General features: G+C 34.1%; 1 protein-coding gene across 1 annotated transcript in view; it reads left to right on the forward strand.

The window, feature by feature from the left end:
• LOC106472859 (golgin subfamily A member 5-like) overlaps positions 1-20,355 on the forward strand; it is a 21,090-nt gene extending 735 nt beyond the window's left edge. Inside the window, exons 2-4 of the mRNA XM_013933530.2 lie at positions 8,403-8,791; positions 13,280-13,891; positions 19,829-20,355. Coding sequence (XP_013788984.1) covers positions 8,416-8,791; positions 13,280-13,891; positions 19,829-20,052 — 1,212 coding nt within the window. The 5' untranslated portion in view covers positions 8,403-8,415 and the 3' untranslated portion in view covers positions 20,053-20,355. The remainder of the gene's footprint in view (positions 1-8,402; positions 8,792-13,279; positions 13,892-19,828) is intronic.
• Positions 20,356-20,701: the final 346 nt, after the last annotated feature.

Here is a 20,701-nt window from a genome sequence, read left to right on the forward strand (position 1 = left end):
ACTAAGTAGTAACTAGTAACGTAACTAACGTAATACTACTATACGTATACGTAGTATATACTGTAGTAGTAGATATTAGTAGTAATGTGTTTAACACTTTCTGCTTACTCTTTGCGAGAATGTATGGCATGCCTTTAATCATGCTCAATCTTAGACTCTTGTGGTATCACAGCATTAGCAAATTATGTATGTTATAGTATTAATTAAATATTTTAATATTTATTACACATCTTTAATAGTTATTTTACCAGTTCTTATTATGCTAAGACATGTATTTACCATGATAAAGTAATTACAAGTTTTATATAGCATTCCATACAGATATATTGTATGTTGTCTGATGAAATTAATGTTGTTATACAAGCAATCAGCTGAGACTATGGGAGAGTGTGCCATATATTCTCTTTCGGAAGTTGTGGAAAATTTTAGAGCATTTTACTTGTATTCGAAATAAAAAATCATCATAATAATGTGAGTTTTTTTCCTCTCCATTCTAGTCACTGTTTCTCACTACTTTTTTTAGGGAAAGAAGGGTGTGCATTTTTTCATGAGACAGTCAATAAAAAAAGGTAGAAATTTATTCTTGTGAGTTCAAGCCTTCATGAACATCACATTAACATTTCTAATTCAGACATAGCTGCTTTCTCTGGACCTATAAGAAACAAAAGTGTAGGAAGGAGTTGCAAAGTGTTTGGCTAGACTTGCAGATTTTACAATGAGAGATTGAAAGTATAAGAAGCTGCTGAAAGCTCCTGTGTTGCCAAAGGTAGCTCAGTCTAGGGGGGTCTGGGGGCATGCCCCCCCAGAAAATTAATATAATAATTTAAAGTTGTTATATAAATAAAATATGTAAAAATGAAACCTCTAAGAAATTTATTCATTATCAGCATATATTTTTACAATCACAAATTTGTTGCAACAGCAAAATGGAAATGGTACATTTTGTGTACTACGTATCTTCTATACATATAATACAGATAACAAGGGACCAGTTGGTCCTTTGAGGCTCTACATACACACACACGCACACCACATTGAGATAAGTAAAAATTTAAACCTGCCCTTTGTTTTTCATAAATCAACAACTCATTTGATAAGTCTATCACCCTGTTAGAAAATTAAAACTGCCTTAACTGGAGCATAGCCTGTCTATTCTATATCTTACAGTTACAACCTTTTATCCTATTATCTTCAGAAAATAGCACAATTAAATCAGAGGCCTTAACATAATATTTAAGGACAAGAGGCATGTTGGTCTACTGAACTAAACCAAGCTTTAATAAAAGTTTCAAAGCCAGTCCTTATCATTCAAATATGTAATAATACTTCCCTTAGATGACTCCAACCCTTCCATAATTTGTGTCTAATTGTCATACCATTCTCACCATTTAGTATGAAAAAATGATGCATCAACACTATTCAGTTCCCTTAACAATCTTAAGCACCTCAATCAGATTCCTTTTAACTCTTTTTTTTTTTTTTTTTAAGAGAAGGTAATTTCAGAGATCTTAACCTGTTGTCATATGACAACCTTTCTATTCCAAGTATGATCCTAGCAGTCCTCCTTAAACCCATTCCAACAACTTTGTCTTTCTTAATATAAGGAACCCAGTACTGAGCACACTGCTCTAAACAAGGCCTAACCAGTGATCTGTATGTTATATATTTTGGTGGTTTTTATCCTATTGTATCCTATCTTAACTGAAGCCTAGAGTATCCCAGTTGAAACCTAACTAGTGATTTATATAGAGGTAATTACCTTTTTTGATTTTAATACACCTTGATGTAAATACACTTTAAAATTGTATTAGCTTTACCACTAGCAACAGATTGCTGTCTTGATTCTTTTCTTCAGCCATGCTATTGAGTGCATTTCTATCTTTATTAAATTTATAGTAATTATTATGATAACCCAAATGCATTACTTTGCACTTACTGTAATTAAAGATCATTTTGCCAAATATTTCTTCAATTCACCATTTGATCTATTGCATCCTTAATAGAGCTTGAATACCAAAGAGTTTAATGACATCAGTAAACTACTAATTTTATAACTGTGTTCCCTGTCAGTATCATTAATGTAAATAGTAGCAGCCATAATACTGTGGAATAATAACAGCACCAATACAAGAATTCCATAACATCAGCACCAGTGCTATAGAATAATAGAGTACTAAAACTATGAAATAGTAGTAGTATGTCAACAGTATGAATAGGAACAGCAGTAACACTATGGAATCTAGCAAATGTGCTAACACTATAGAAAAGTAATAGTGCTAATAAAATGTAGTATTAATACTATGGAATAAAAACATAAATTGGCAACACTTGGTTACTAGATGGGGATTGCAAGTTTTTAAATTTATGAATTACAAATTACATATAAACTAGATTTTATACGCAATTGATACAAGTAATAACACTAATGCTGCATCTACCAGATTGAAAGTAATGGTCGAGAAAAAATAGTCGTGCTTTAATTAACCCTTTCGAGATGGGTCACAGGTGAAAGGCCATGTCATCTCGTTTGTTGACTCACATTCAAAATTTTATTTAACTACTATTTCATGAATTTATGTCAATAAGTTTGGTACCAAACTGTATATTATAATTCAGATTTTAGAACTATACATTACTCAATTTGTTGATTTAAAAGTAAATATTAAAAACACGGATATACATCGATTTTTGTGTGTCATGTGGTATGTTGAATGTGGCACTGGTTCAGATTAGATGTTTGTGAAGTCAAAATACCAAGTCTATAGTTGCATATGAATTAGAAACTCAAGTTACAGACATTGACAAGCTAGATTATAAAATAAAGTATTATCTTTTCTATTTGCTAAGATATTGCTCACATAATAAATCAAACATAGTGGCATCCTGCTCACCTCCTTCGATTTTTGGGAAACTCCCTTATATACACTTACTTCTATATATGACATGAATAACCAATTGGAAGCTCAGAATATTCCCCTAGTGGTTTTCTCACCATTTCTAATGTTTCTTCCGCTATTTCTTTCTTTGAATCAAGATTTTCAATGAGGTAGGTTGTGTCTTTAGTCTGCTCGAAATTTCATTTTTTTGTTTACCCAAATACAGCTTAGTTACTAAGCTTGATAAATTATAGTAGAATTCTGTGGTATTGATGTAGTAATTTATGATTTTTAGTTATTCAAAAGTATATATATAAAACCTAAAAAAAATATTTTGTTTCATATCCTCCATGTACAAAATTTTTAAAGACTTAGCAACCTATGTCAAGCAGCAACCGAGTACAAAGGTTGTAACTAGAAGAGATAATTGTTTGCTTTACTTCTTCATTTACTTTTCTATGTTTTAGGACAAATAACTTTAAGAACTTATTTCAAAATAACAATTATCTATATACATATATAATGTATAGTAATTGAAATGTGACTGTATTTTACAAAATACTAGTCTACTAAAACACAGCCACGAGAAATCACTTTATACAGACCAAAAGCCACCTTTATGTTATTTGATATGGTAACATGAGTGCACGCAAGCCGCGGGTGAAAGGTCAATATAATAAAAATAATAAATGTATAATGTTATGAGATTTTAGCTATTTATTCTAAACATTTATGTTTTCCTGTTATAATTTGTGTTCATTCTAGAATGAAAGAGGCATAATTTATGATTATTTCCTAATTTTTTATGGTGGTTGCGAGATTGGTCAAGTTTACTGAACCCATACAGAGATTAATTACTGAAAATAACAGATAAAATATAAAGTTTTTTCTTAAGAAACATTTGATAACTATCTGGACATTATAAAGGTTTCACATGCGAAATTTCAAAATTTTCTGATACACAAAAGTATTTTTAATCTTAAATGAAAATTACTTTGCATGATAGATAGGCAAGATGAGAAAAGAAAAAAAAAAGTCTTGGAAGAAACATTGCTTTTCAAACTTTAGAACTTAATAAAAAATTAGATATTTTGCGTATGAAAGCATTGTAATGTTTACTGACAAACTGCCAAAGTTTTTTAACATTTGTCTACTAATTTAAAAGTTATAGCATGAAAACTATAACAAGCACAAAATGGTTACGAGGTCAATCCCAGGAACTGATTCCAGGTTGAATGAGTTAAGGCACTGAGGGTCATTAATTTGATAATTCAGATTTTGATGACTTGGTAGTTATAGCTTGAGACTCTACAGGAACTGTGTAATCACGTCAAATCCTAACACTGGTAAAGTGGAAATCTTTGAGATTTTTCTCTTCTGTTTAGTACAGTGCTGTTAGAGGTTTGATAGATTTGCATGGGACTAATGGTAATGTGTTTTATATTTCAAAATGCCCTTAAAGAATTTTACCAAAACAAGTTAATACCAATCTTTATACTTACAGGAATGATTCAGACCTGACTAGGTGTCAATGAAAACAGTTTTAAAATATTTTATTTCAAAATGAAATACTCTAGGATTAACATTCACTATTACAACATTTGTGTTTGTAATGATTCTGACACAATTTATAACGTCATGTGCAGATTTCGTGGCTCATGTCACGGTTATCTAAAACATTATACAAAATAACTAGGATGTGAAGAAACTGTTGGAAATGTCTGTATGGAGATGGATAAGTTATGAAGTTACAGCTGTACAGCACAAAAGTCTTGCAGTTTTTGTTTACTATAATTGCTCACTTTATTGTTTTTAATTTTTGTCTTTTTTTTTAATATGTATTTTTATATTTTTTATTTTTCATTAGTTTTTCTCAGGATGACTTCCTTTCATCATAACCATTTTCAGTATTTATTTTTGTATGCATTATATAACATTGCTTTGAACTTAAATGCTTGAAAAGGTAAAACATTAACTTCTTCAACACTTAAAAGTGTCAAAACAGCATGAACCACTTATCTTAAGAATGAATGTATACTTCAATACCAATTTTGACAAGTAAAACAATGTATGCTAGGTTATCACATAGACCTCTGTCTTCTCAAAGCCTTCATCACTATGTCTCATCATTAATACATCACCTGGTTTAGTTAAACATTTATAATAATTTTGCACTTGTACTGTATCTCAGTCTAATGATTCATTGGAAACTTATCATTAACAAATTATATTTTCTTTATATGGGATAATGTATGGCACATCCTCTAACAATGTCAGCAAATTACAGCAGTCTTACTGTTAAACTATAGTTATCATGATTTTCTCACATATTTGGTGCTGATTCCCTACCATTGTTTCTTGTTTCTAGATCTTCAGAGGAAGACTGTCTCTTTTGTAAGACACATTACTGCAAGTTATTTTGTCTGTTTTATCCCTCTCATTATTTTAGACTTGGTTTTAAGGATATTATAATTTTGACAGTTTTCTAGAAAAATGTTTACAGCTCTATACCAATGCAGAAAGTGTTCCTTTTGAGGTATATAATTTGGAAGCCCAGCAGTTATTATGCTATATGAATATTCTCTCAAATCTTGGGAACCACACCTTTCAGTGTAGTGGTAACTTATAGTTCTCTGACAGAAGTCAATTAGAAATTCAAAGGGGATTAAAATTTGGACTTATTAAATTCTTAAATATTAATCTCTCCCACCTTAATGACAAATGTTAAATAAAACTTATAATTTGTAAACATTTTATAGTAGAATTTGGAAAGATGTTATCAGTGTAATACCTAACTTTCTTACAACACTTAAGGAGGAAAATGTCCCTGAAAGCCAGTGGGTGTCTGCTTACACAGTGCCAGCCTTAAGCACAAGCTTCTACTTAGGTCTAACACTGAAAAGCTAATAATAACATCTATTGAAATTAAAATGTTTTACTTATTTTCATTTCTAGCAAAATTACAAAAAATATCTGATGCTTGATATTTTAAAATACCAGTTAGGCACCTAATTCTAAATACTTTCTTTCAGAGAAAAACTCCCTGATCCCTACTCCTGCCAGTGCACAATCTTTGAATGAACTGAGATATGATTACTCTGTTGCTTGGGTTGTCACACCTGCTAAGGCTGTTTCTTAGGCCTTCATATCTATGAAGGCTGTTGCTTAGGGCTTCATACCTGTTAAGGTTGTTACTTGGGTCTTTAAGTATGTTAAGCAGTTGCTTGAGTCATCAGGCTTGCTAAGGCTGTTGCTTGAGTCTTCACACTTGCTAAAGCTGTTTCCTGGATCTTTATGCATACTAAGACTGTTGATTTGATTGGGTCTTCACATCTATGAAGGCTGTTGCTTGAATCTTTATGTGTGCCAAGACTGTTAATTGGGCCTTCACACTTGTTGAGGCTTTTCCTTTGGTCTTCAAGCTTGCTAAATTTGTTGCCTGGGTCTTTGTGTTTGCTAAGGCTGACACTGTATCTGTAAGTTTTCAAATATTAACTTGGACCTATGACAAGTTAAGTATGTTTAGAGGAAAATCAAATTGATGTTTATGGGTAATTATTAATTGGCACCACCAGTCAACAGGCTGGTCACACACTGTCCATTTCCCTAAACAGTAATTGATGCAATGTGGCTTCATTTTAATGAGAGACATATAGAACAATCAACTCATCTTACACCTAATGATGTGCTCACACACATTAGTCATAGTTGAAACTGGTGTTGTTGTGTTTACTTATGTCTTATATTTCATATACTGTAAATATTGACATTCATTTACTAAACACACTGGTTAAGATTAAATTCATCCAATTTTGCATTTGGCATGTCAAAAATTATCATCAGCAAGTGTAGTCATTCATGAAAATAATGTTTTAGGTATTCTACAGCTGCATTATCTAATCATTTGTCATATAGAATGTTTAAATGCTGCTCATCTTAGAAGAAAGTATGAAGATCACTTGTACCACTTACCATATAGGAATTCTTGAATGAAAAGCATCCAATTTTCTTAGTCAGTGTTTCAAAATTACACTTTGAACACTGTTTATTACACTTCAAATAGAATGTAGGAACTGAATTGTATTACATTGAAGAAATGTGATCTTTTGTTTCAGTTCCATGTTCTTGTCTTTCACTTGTGTCTTCTTTTATATAGAAAACAGGTTTTAATTCATGAAAACACCAGACAAATCTAATTGCTATAAATGTTCTGCTAGCTACAAGTCCATAATGTGGCACAGTGCATTTAGTCTGGTAGCTATGGTCTCATAAATAAAATCCTTTCTGTAATTTGCTAATGCAAACCTAAAATTTAGTTAATCAACAGGACCTATATCTTAAGCTCACTTTATTTTAGTTTTTGATTTTAACCTTATGGACATAGGAGGGTCAAAGTGCACACGCCACAACCTTTTTACAGAATTACATTTAAATTTTAATTAAACTACATTATTATCAATTTATGTTAATTAACTTGGCATGAAAACACAATTTATAATTAAATTTTTTATTATCTAAATTTTAATTTCTTAATTTAAAAAGGAAATCTCAGCCTGCACCTTTGAGTCACAAGATACAGCTTAGATACAGTTCAAAGAGCAATAAAAATAATTAAAGCAAATATATTTTATGAGCTGAGGCTGTTTAGGATAAGTAATTGTTTGTTACAATCTGCAGTCATTCTACCAAAAGAACTATTTTTGTTTTGTTTTGTAATTTTCAACTTTCACTTCAGATGATCTCACTATAGTTAGTGTTAGAGTAAAGAAAATAAGAAATGAAGTATAAAGTTTTACTAACATTTTTTTTTATATTTATATACAAGGTTCTAGATATTATGCAAATTAAATATGAAAATTATAAGATGAAAATAAATATTTTTATTCTTGGCATGAAAAGAACCTTTCACTCGGACTGTCTCAGTAAAGGCTTTGTAAATTCACAGACAAATTTTTAATAACCAACTTTATTTTAAAAAACTTATTTTTTTAGATACAACATTCTTGTAATGTTTACTAAAAGCTTGCCAAATTTCAGAATATACACTTAGTACATTTGAAGTTATGTATAGTTTCTTGGTTACATGGTGGATGCAAGATTGGTCAAATTGACTGAACCTGTCTTCATAGAATTAATTAAAGGTGTTGAAATTGATCTGGGATATGGTATGGCAGTGTTAAAGATCTCAATTTTGGAGTTGATGAGCCAGCTTTAAATCCATGTGATACCATAAAATATTCCCTGCACTTCCAGCTGTGGGTGCACCGTAGAAGTGCAGTTCAGTCCCTTAGCATAGGTGATAGGGTATTCTTGACTGTCTGCCTTCCCTCTGATCAATGGTAGTTAGCCTTAATAGCTTTGTCATGTATACAAAATGTAAAAGAGCACTGATATAGTATTTTGATATGAAGTAGTACTATGTACTGACTAACATCCATGTTATTCCTAAATTCAAATCTTGTATGTGCTGTTTTATTATTTTTTACTTTATCTGAACATAACATAAATTTTGTTTTATTTTTTCAGCTGACCATTGAACATGTCATGGTTTGCAGGAATTGCTGAAAAAGCTGAAGATTTGCTTAACAAGGTGGACCAACAAGCAGCTACAGCTCTTCAGAAAAAAATGAATTCCTTCTCTTATAGTCCTACGGTATTGGATAATCAGTATCTCTCAGATCCAGCTAGTGGAGGAGCTATCCCTAAAGACAGAAACAAGTATCAGAGTACTAGTGCATTGTATAGTTCAACACCTAAAACTTCAGTAAATAGAACTTCCACAGCTAATTTAGCCCAATCAAGAACTTCTAGGCTTCAGAAAGTGGATCCAGATGCCAAACTTATGGAATTTCTAAATAGTGATGATAAATCTGAGCATAAAACCACCTTTCAATCTGATTCTTCTTACATCAAAAGTAAAATTTGTGACTCTTTTCTCACATTTGAACTCTTCTTGTTTTAGTGATAGTTCTACAAACTCCACAGATATACATTCCCCAGCTTCACAGTCAAGTAATTCTAATGCTGAAGTAATTATGGTTAAGATTTCTGAAACAGTTCACTTACCTCACTGCACATAATAGCTATTTCTCACATGTCTGCTTTTGAGATTTTGCAACACAACTAGCCTTGAACTACATGTTTTGATGTGAATTGCACTAGTACAAGATTTAATCATCATGCTGTAATAGCCAAAAGAAGGGTGACACATCCTCCACGTGTAGTAGATCCCAATAAGCACTTGAACTCAAAATTAACTTCATTCTTAACTTCTGCACTCCCATTAACAGACTTGTTTAATTTTGCTCTTGAACTTAGAAAGATTTTGCACAACATTCATGATTGATTTGATTTATTACTCTCTATTATTGAAGTTATTGTCTTTCTGACTATTTCCTTTTTCAGTGTGTGTCTATTCTTCATTCTTGAATTTTGTGAGATTTATAATTCCATTTCTTACTTTTATTAATTTCTGAATAGTGGTACACAACTAGCTGTGTTAGAGTTACCTTTTATGTTACCTTTCAACCCTGCCAACTTCGTGTTTCTGAAGTTTCATCCTCCTGAGGTACTAGCTCTTTTCACAAAGCTAAAATTTCATCTAGAATGAGACTTGTTAATGTCCTCTTCTGTGGTTGTTTGCAGAACTTAAGAAATCATATAACATTCAGGCTCATCCTTCTCCATTTCTTCTGAAAGTCATTGAGTGTCTGACCACTTCAGCCCTTTTGGTACCCCCCTCCCCAATCCAATAATCAGCTGTTCTGACTGTGAACACACTCAGCCTGTATTGTTCTTTTCTTTTTTCTATGTGTTCTCTGCTTCATAAGTCCTGTAGATTACACCTTATTGGCCACCTCTATCTTGATTTCCTCTTCTCCACTAACTGGGATGCAAGGCACCTCTTCTGTTTCCATCATCAAGGTTCCTTTTGCTCCAATCTTCTATATTATTCTTTCCTCTGGGAGTTTCATCCCTTCATTTTCACATATGGGATTGTCCTTTCTTTACTTGACAGATGGTTTCTCATATTGCATTGCCATTCATCCTTTCACTCTCTTTGTTCCCTGACAAAAGTGGCATTTTTATCACCACTGGTCCATCAGGCAGTCTCTGCCTATGGGTTGTTCTTCTGTTGTCTGTCTATACCAGGCTGTAGTTCCATCTTTTCTTCCCTGTTCTCCTTCTGGTTAATTTTTCTATTTGGGACCTTCTTGTGGTTTTTTACATCCAGACCTCATTTGAACCCATGGCCACTTGTTCCTTCTCTCATCTTTCCTTGAAGACCTCTTTCCTTCTCATTCTAGCTTGAGGTTGTCACTGTTCTTATGTTTATTCCTTATATGCCTCCTCTACTCTGTTCCACAAATCTTAATCCATTTTTTCCCTGACCAGTTGTTCCTTCCCTAAACATAGGTGGCTTGGGAGGGAGATGGTCCTTTATCTCCCATTTCTCTTATGTTGTTTTCAGCCCACAATAATTGTTTCAATACTGGTTGTTTTTTGCGTCCCAATCGGCTGATTTTGGGATGCCTGTAGTTCCTTATTCTTGCTGTGTGACCCCCTCCTCATCTGGCGATATTAATTCCACTAGTCTTACCAGTTTGGTTGAGTACTTCATCCAAATTGTTTGTTATATTCTATAGGATGACACTTACTGACTCTATTGTGTCACTTCTCATCAGATTCATCCCTTGACTCACTCTGGTCTTGCTCTTTTGGCAGCTAATGGGCCAAATCTTACAGCCAAAGAAGTGTACAGTCTCCAACATACTTTCATCATTTTCTGGTGGCTTCATCTCCAGTTGTCATTCTTCAGTTTACTCATCAATTTTAATGGAATAAGTATTTCATTTATTTTTTTACCCACTCTTAATAATAGTTTCACCCAGTGGTTGATATTGCCTCACAGGGTATACTTACTTTCCCAAATCTGCATCAAGTCAGTGGTAACAGAAAGGATTAAGCTCATCCTCTCTGGTTCATATGTGCCCACTGTTGAGAGGGAGTTTACTACAAGACCAGTACAGTAGTATACTTATATCTTTCTGTGTCTGTTCCAGACCGTACTTTCTATGGACTATCATGGAAAAAGCCAGCACAACCTCTCTGGCTCACATCATGTGCCATTGTAGTTCACATCAAAAGACATAATTTAGGTGGAAGATAGATAGTTCAAGGCTATTTCAATGGCAGGCATGCAAGAAATAATTACTATTTGCAGAGAGGTAAGTATCTATTACAAATACATTTTTAGGTAAGGAAAGTATTAACTTTAGTTAATTACTATTCTTATTTTGGATTTTTATAAATAGTTCAAGAATGCCCCAGTTAAGGTGGCTTTGGTCAGTTTTATCCAAACTTTGAGATTTGTTTAAGGGGGAAATATAATCAGATATGTGTATATCACAAATTCAAATTTATCTGCTATGTTTTTTTTTTGTTACAGACTTTTGTAAGTGACAACTCAAACCAGGTGATTGTTTTTCATTAAAATTAATGTAAAACATAATTTCTATAAAAAAAAGTATGGTAACATACATTTTAGTAAATGAATTTTGACTCAGTTTCTTTTAAATGACTAAAAACATCATTCAGAGCAGAAAAACACCAGGAAACATTGGGGTTACCCTATAAATATTTTCAGAAATGACTTACAAATACAGTTCATTGGGTTTGGTAGCAGAGTTAACTGGAGATCCAGAATGTGGCAACTGACATCAACAACAACAGTTTAATGCCCCCCAGTGGCACAGTGGTATGTCTGCAGACTTACAACACTAGAAAATGGGTTTTGATATCCGTGGTGGGCAGAGCACAGATAACCCATTAATGCTTGGAGACAACTTGAATGGGTGATGAAGAAAAACTTTAATATAAATCTAACATAACAACAAATGTACAATGTTTCGACAAGGTTTTGTCATCATCAGGTAGTTTTGTGCTTAATTACAAACAAATAGTTTATTAGAGAATGATCAGTGTATGGGTATAGATGCTTAACAGCTATTTCAACGTTGAAGAACATCAGTTGCCTTTGTGACCTTGATCTTCTACCATCAGATTAATATATCTCAAAGAATGGTATATGGTTATATTTCATGAGTTGAACCACTGAGTAAAATTACCTAAGTGTTTAACAGTATTTCAGAAACACTAATACTGAGAAGCAAGAAAGTTAGAAGACCAGTTATATATATGTACATAAATGTTTAATTTACACTTCCTGGCCATCTTGTATCCTTCATAACCAAGACCCTTTATATGGCATTTGTGAGGTTATTCACTTATGACCACATAAGTACATATTGTTTAAATTTTGAAATTCATGGTTTTTGAATTGCAAAATTATATAGATATATATATTCAAACTTTTATTTTATAAAACAAGAAAAAGGCATTGCAGGTGGTGGAAGAGTCTACATTAAATATCTGAATTCCTAGATATGGAGAATTGGTTCTTATCAACCTAGTGTTCTCTGAAAATATAAAATGGTTTCTTAACAATCTAGTGTTTTCTCAAACTAAAGATCTCATCAATTTAATATTCTCTAACACTAAAGATAAGGAATTTGTTATTTTCAATTTTGTGTTCTCTGACACTAAATGTAGAGAATTGGATTTATAATCAAGTGTTATCTGACACTAAGATGGGGAATTGGTTCTTGATTTGCTTTCTTTAGTGAAAACAAAAATTTTCTCTACTTTGATACATTTTTTAAACTAATGATGGAGTCTTTTATTCAAAAGATATTACTGGTTATTGTTAAGTAAAAGTTTTAATTTGTTCTGCAAAAAATAAAAGGTCAGTTTGCTACAGGAATTTTTCAGCTAAAATTAAAATTTTTCTTGACATTTTATTCTGATATAAAACTACATAAACATATTATATTTCGATAAATGTTGGACATAACTTTATATTTATGTATAATGTTCCTTGAGCTGAAGAATATTCCTTGGGCAGTATGTTATAGGCCTAAGACTAGAGATTACAGAAAATGTTTCATCTTTTGTTTCTATAATATTGAAATGCAGAAATCAATATGCTTTTATAAAGCAGACTATCATAATTAGAAATACTAGTTACATGTAATGATATATATAAAGGCAACACAATTAATTATTTCGTTAGCTCACATGAAGGCTAGCTTTTCACATTTAAGACACATACCAGTGGTTTTGAATAATGTAGCAACAAGTGAAATATCCAAAAGACCAGAGACAACATAGGTTTTGGTTTCATACAAATGTAGACCTTTTACAGATTGTTTGCAAATTGTCATAGTTGTGTTTTTATGTAAACAGTTCTAATTATCCTGCTGTAATTCTGTTTCAAAACCTAATTTTCTGTATTGTTTTTATATTCATTATAATCATACATTTCTTGCTACATGTTGTTACAGATACAGAAGTAGCAGGTGAAAAAGAAACATTGACAATGAACAGTTGGTCATCAGGAGCAGCACACTACAAGCCAGAAGAATCTAAAAAGCAGGTACCACTTAATGGCAGTTCTGCATCAGAAGAAACTCAAGAGTTACCACTTAATGGTAGTTCTGTATCAGAAGAAACTATTGAAAATTCCTACTCACTGGGACTACTTGAAAAGGTATTAGAATCAAGCCAGACAGACCGAACAGATAGATGGGATCAAGAAAAGGAAATTATTTCAAATATGAGCCTTGTAGATCAAACAACAGAAGTATACATAGTTAAAGAAACAGATGGGCTTCAGCAGGAAAGTCTCCAAGTAGAAGGATCAGATATTCCTGTTCAAATTTTAAAGGAAGATCAGCAACTGACCCCAATCAAAGAAACATTGACACTTGTAGATAACAGTAATCAAGATTCTAATCAGATATCCAACAGTTACCAAGATTCTGAGCAGGAAGCAACAGGGCACAAATTATTTACCAGTCAGTTAGAGAAAGAAAATGCTATGTTAATGAAGGAAGTAACTTGTATGAATCAAGAAATACAAAACCTTATGCAGAAACTTGAAGATGCTGATGGTGGTAAGTATTGCCCTCTGCCTTTCTTTTTCATAGCTATTATTTTAGTAAAAGTTCACCTTTGTAAAACTGTAATGGACAGCTCCCTTAGGGCTACTCATTGGAGCTTCAACTGTACTGTTGATTACATCAAATTTATTAGTTGAGCATTACAGTGGCGAGTGGAGATCACAAGTTGCTAACTCGAGGAGATTTATGGTTAGAGTTAAGAAATTGATCCTGAGACTGATATTCAACACATTACATCAAGTTTATTTAAGTTTCTTAACATAAAATATACTTCTTTACTCATTTCTTAACTCTTCATGAAAGAGCACGTTTGAGTTAACAACACTAATAATTATAACTCATTATAACATTAAGTTTCTTGGTTTTTTAATGCTTTAAAATCTATCCAAATTCACATTAATTGATTAAAACAGAAATAGTTTCAAGTTGATCTGGTAAATACTTACAGCTGGGAAACTTTCATAGCTTCTGGATTAATAGTAACTCTGGGGAGAATCTCAATTCTTCCTGGAGAGAACTCTGATTTTTAGCTCCAGACATGAGTTTTTAAACCATATTTTCTTTGTATTCTTTCGACTTTCCAAACAGTATTCCTAACTACCCGCAAGTAATTCTAACACTTTATTGGGCAGTCTGTGCAACTGTCTGGGCTAATCCAAAACAAGAACAAAAACTCTCAAGTAATTGGTTACTCACATCAAAGTGCCAATTTGAGATGTTATCATAAACTTTTTAGTAGCCTTTACTATACTACTAACTTGGCATCAGTAACTTATCACTGTCAAACTTATGGCTTGCATAACTTGTGATTCTCAATACCACTTAACCAGTTGGCTGTACTTTCCTAGCTTTTGACCTTATTTCACAACATAAGTGTCTTTTACTTACACATTTCTTCAGGTATATATTCACTTAAAAACTTAGAAAATTGTCATAACTCCTTTCTTAAACTTTTTAAATTGCTAAAATACTGAAGCAATTGTAAAATTCCCACAAAAAAATCCAATTGCTTCAAAACATGAGAAAAAGTGTTTGCTTGAAATTCTGATACAGTATATTACCTCCACTCACATAAATAGTTATTCTCGTTCAGTCCTGCCCTCTATAAGGAAAAACATTTTCCCATGCCATAAGCCTTAAGCTCCCATGTACCTTACAATCAACTTGTTCAAATGCATCTCGAATGTAAATCATTATGTGACAACCCTCCACCAATAAGAATGTGACACTATCCTGATTCATGGGACTCCCTGTATTCAATTTTACCAAACTATTACTTTTGTTTGGCAGTACTCGTGTCAAGATGCTTTTGTATCACTCTTCAAATTTGTGATTTGTTGTTGTTATTCTGAAGTGGATTTTTTTCCAATAGATAACGACTTTGAGATGAGTTATTTTCCCAGTTTCATCTTTTTTTTCTCTTCATCAATCAATTATGTTTGATTTTCATTTTTAAACAATGAATTCCGAAGTTCAGGTTACCACTTTGGAGATAACACCTTCTATTAGCACTCTCACACAGGCTACAGATGGGGGTGACTCATCCTTGTTTGTCTTATTCAGCTCCAGCTTTACACACATGGTTTCTCTGTTGTTAGGATCTCCTGGGGAGGGATGCAGCATTGTCCCAAGTTCGTTTACCACCTACTTATCTCCAGGACTTGCATATGGCCCCTTTATTTACAGCAGGATGTTTTTAGTCATATTCCTTAAACTTTGAAATCCATGTAAAGTTGGTGCAACAACAATTTACCCTTTCTTCTTTGGTGGATCATTTGTATCATTCTGAGCCTAGATTTACCCCTATTACTGTTTCTTGTCTAGCTCTTTCTCAGTCCTTATTTGTTCCTCCCTTAAGGGGTTCTTCATCTTGTCATTTTATTTGAAGCAGATGGACATGTCACCAACAGAATGGTGACTACCTAGTGGGTACTGGTCCATTGGGGGCTCACTTGACTAATTTTGTTCCTTTTTGTCAACTTTTTTGCCACAGATTTGTGGGTTGTTCAGGTATTATATAAGAGTCTTGTTATCCATTTTCTTTCCCCTCCTCTGTTACCTGTTTCCTTTCCATTGCTTCAGGATCCTACCACCACGCCATATCTTTCTAAGGTGGTACATGATCTTCTCTCTAAGCAGGCCATCAAACCTGTCAATCATCCTTCTCCAGGTTTATATTCCAGGCTGTTTGTGGTACCCAAGAAAACTGAGGACTGGTGGCCTGTGATCGATTTGTCACACCACAATCAATTTTTGGTTCTACCTCAGTTTACCATGGAGTCTTTTCTCACCCTCATGTGGTCTTTTTTTTTATATAGTCTTCCGTGGAAGCCCTTATCCTCTTGGGGCGAGTGCATATTGAGGTCTCTTCAGTGGACTCTGCACGACCAATGGAATCTTGGACTGGATCCATTGGAAGCTCCTTCCTCCTTTCCTTGTAGGCAATTTGTATTGATGATTGGACAAGGCTCACACATTGGTGGGTGTTCCTCTTCCTCTCCCCTCTTCCAGATTTATATATCTTCAAGGATACTTCCTTTGATGGCTGGGGGGCATGGGTCAATCCCTAGGAAGCTTCAGGTTGGTGGTCTTTGTCAGAAAGATCTTACCACATTTTATAGCTTCTGGCTATATGTCATGCCTTGAATAATTTTCTTAATCTTCCCAGGAATCATTTGGGCATGATCCCTTCGAACAATTCTACAGTGGTGGTTTATCTCAATCACCAAGGCAGAACCCATTCTCATCACTTTGTGGTTGGACCTTGTATCTCCATTTTTTGGGCCCACGCGCTCAGTATTTGTATCATTGCATATCATGTTCCAGGGCATTAAATCTTGTTGAAAATCGTCTTTCCTGTCCCAACAAAGTTTATGTGACAGAGTGGTTTCTCAATCCTCTTGTTTTCCAGAGGGTACTCCTCACCTGGATGGACTTGCCACATCCCTCAGTACCAAATTATCTCTGTTTTGGTTCCTTATCCTCTTGCTCTGGCTGTTGATGCAGTTCAGTCAAGATTGGACCAACAAATACCTGTATGTTTATACTCACATCTATCTTCTTCACAGGGTGATCTCGATCATCCTCACCACTCCATGTCAAATCCTTCTGATTGCTCCATACTGGCCAGCATGACCATGGTTCCCATGGCTGCTCCAACTTTAATCTGCCCTCCATTACCTCTTTCTTTTACTCCATTCCTTCTATTCAACCTTGGTCACTGGCCTTTCATCCAGCCCTTCATATCTTCCGTCTTCCTGCCTGCTTTTATCCAGTCCCTGGCAGGTCGCTTCTTTTTTTGGCTTGTTTCATTTGGCCTTCTTCTAGGGATGTTTATCAATGTAAGAAGAATGTTTTCCACCTTTGGGTAAAAGGTTTTTCCCCGCTTGACCCACTGTTTTTCATATTATGGATTTTATCACTTGGCTATTTTATCAGGGGTCTTCTGTCTCCTTGATCATGGGTTATTGAGCTGCCTTATTCCACACTTTTCATTTTTCCAGGTATCGTAAAGTTTTTACCTCTCCTATCCTTCCCTTCTTATGTTCCTTCTGGATTAGTCATCCACATTGGTGTGCAGTCCTTCTAGATTGGGATGCTAATGTGGTTCTTCATTACCTCACTTTGCCTCCATTTGAACTTGTCTTCTTTTTTCAATTTTTCACTTATCCCTTAAAATTGATTTCCTTCTCTGATTAGCCTGTGGATGTCTTCAGTTGGATTTATTTACCATTGATGTTTCTAGTACTCTATATCATTTCACATATATTCTCCTTTATCCAGAGTGATCTTTCCTTCCCAAAACTTCAGCAGTTAAGGAGGGGTAATTCCTTCTTCTCACCGATTTCCCTTCCTTCAATTCCTCACCTTTCTCCTCAGTTGGATCTGGATAGGCTACTATGTCCTGTTTGTGCTCTTTGTTGTTATGTTGCCTGCACGGCTTCCTTTCATGGTGCCCATTCCCACCTCATCATACCTTGGAAGACATCTTCTATTCATGACCTTTCTCCTTCCACTCTGACCAATTGCATTCAGCTTTTAAATCAATTTGCTTATTCTTCCTTATAATTTTCTTCCTGTAATTTGTTCTAGGTGCCTTCTTATCAGATCAGCACCTTACCTTTTTCCTGCCATCTCATCTCCATTTTCCCTTGGAAGAAAGCCTTCAATTGGGCATGTGGACTACCCCACATAAGTTAATTTCTCACCATCTGAATTGAACTGCTGTGTCTTAATCCTCAAGTTATTGTCTTCTACCTGTAGCCATTTTTCAGACTTTGCTGAGATTATGACTAGGTAAGTTACCTTATATATATATATATCTTTTTTACCAGGGGCTTTTCCCATCTTTTTACTGTCTGAATCCTGCTCTGTGGCAAGTGATGCCTGACCAGGTATGCTTCTCATTGTCAACTTGGCACTGTCAGGCCATGTTGACTGCTTATTTCTAATTTCCATGGCCATAACATGCTCACTGTTGAGATGGAGTGTTCCACAAGATCACTTGTAGGTTTGTCCTTGCGATATATTTGCTTCATTAATATGCCAGTTCTGGAATGTACTCACCCATGGACTTCATGGGGATAGCTGCTCATGCCTTTGATTGAATAATTCAGGTATGGTCTGCTTTTCAAAATAGGGTTTTCATGGTCACCTGTTGCACTGTCTCTGGTGTTGTCATTCCTCCTGACTCTCCACCACATTTTCTCCCCTTTTTCTTCTAGTGGAGTATGGGAGTCCTTACCATTTTCCAGTTTCAAGTTACTGGGGTGACAATGGAGGCATCTTCCTGAATTTAATAATGATAGATGATACATATAATGATAAAGCCATTCAGTTGAGAGTAGGGTGATGGTGTTCTGCTGGTGTAGATTATGAGATGTCCTGCAATCTGATGCTCAGTCTTTGTACAGGTTTTATACAAGGGGATGTGGTAGTTTTGGAGTGAGCCATCAAAATTGCAGTTCACACCTTTGATTGAGATTCGTCATTCTACCCTCATGTGGATGTCAGTTTCCAGTGGCTGGGTTTTGTATTCACAGATGAATCAATCAAAATAAGTCCTCACACGTGTATTATAAGTGTGTCTGTTTTCTCACTCAATTATCCTCTGGTTCCTCCATTTCTGTTGTGGGTCACGGTGGTGGTACTTGCTTATTAATACAGTTTTTCTTCTTATGCTATCCCTTGGTGGTTTTCTTATACCAAGGATGTTATTGCACAGGGGCAGCTCCTGTCGGATTGGTTTTGAGTGAGATAGTTTACATTACAAAGACATTTTTACAACAGTAGTCCTTGGTGGATACGACCCCTCCCAATAACGACTTTCTTTCTGTGCACGGAACGATTTTACATTGATTTGACCTCCCACGAACGACTTCCTGACAGATGCGACATACGACCATGATTTTTGGGTGGAAGGTCAAATAATTATCTCTCTATAACGACTTTTTTTCATATCAGTAATGTAATTTACAGTGTATACAGTATGGAACAAAGGTGTCACATGACTGGAGTCAAACTCCTTGGTACATACACATAGGTTTTTTTTGGTTTAAAATTTTTCAGGTCCTGAAAGGTAACCAGGGGCAATCAGAAACTATTGTTTGTCTTCACCCTGCTCGCAGAATTAAGGTTTATTCTTTTAGTGAATGTACTAGGTTTTGCCATCATGTATTTGCATTGCCACCTATCTTGGAAGCACACAATCTATGATACTCCTCACATACAGCTAAAGGAAAAAAAATACATCTTTTTTCTTTCTGAATTTATTTTGTATTATACATAATTAAGAAAAATAAGTAAATGTTTTATTTTACCCATATGTCAGTACTTATGTGGAAGGCATCTTTATTGCAATGTACAGTTATTAACTTTGGTTTGTTTACAATTGACTTATTTGTGTGTTTTCACTTTTATTTATCATCCTAGAAAAAAAGAGGATGCAGAAAAAGCTTGATTATTGGAATTCACAGGTTTCAGGAAGTGATCGGAAGATTCGAGAGCTTATGAACCAAGAGAATGACCTTAACAGTGTTCTCAATGCTAAAGATTCCCAGCTGGCTGTACTGAGAGTTAGACTTCAAGAAGCTGATCTTGAACTTCAAGCAAAGAAAGAGTTAGTAGAAAATCTAAAGGCTGAAAATGACAGGTAAATTTAGTGTTTTAGACATGTTTTCTTTCTTTAAGCTGCATTATGAACATACTTCCAACAAGATTTTGGTACATTCTGTGAAAATAAAAAAGTGATTGAGATTGCTGTAAGGTTTAGAGGATTATGTGATTCATGTTTTGGCTTAACTCTTTCAGCATGTTGCACCTATTAGAGTTTTCATGGTATAACTTTTGAATTAGTAAGTGTATGTTAACGAAATTTGACAGATTATCAGTAAACACTATAATGCTTTCATATGTAAATATCAGATTTTTTTTATTAAGTCTTAAGGTTTGTTAAGCAATGTTTTTCTCGTGGTTTTTTTTTTTTTGCATGTTGTTCTATCCAACATGCAAAGTAATTTTCATTTTAAGATTAAAATACATTTATGCATCAGAAAATTTTCATATTTCCCATGCGAAATCTATATAATGTCCAGATAATTATCAAGCATTTCTTAAGAAAAAACTTTATATTTTACCAGTTATTTTCACTAACAAAGCTCTGTACGAATTCGGTTGATTTGACCAATCTCGTAACCACCATAAAAATTAAGAGATGCATATAAATTATGCCTTTTTCATTCTAGAATGAGTATATATTATAACACGAAAACATAAATTTTTAGTCTAAATAGCTTAAATCTCATA

This window comes from Limulus polyphemus, unplaced genomic scaffold, assembly GCF_000517525.1.
Source record: "Limulus polyphemus unplaced genomic scaffold, Limulus_polyphemus-2.1.2 Scaffold5673, whole genome shotgun sequence".
Classification (NCBI taxonomy): Eukaryota; Metazoa; Arthropoda; class Merostomata; order Xiphosura; family Limulidae; genus Limulus; species Limulus polyphemus.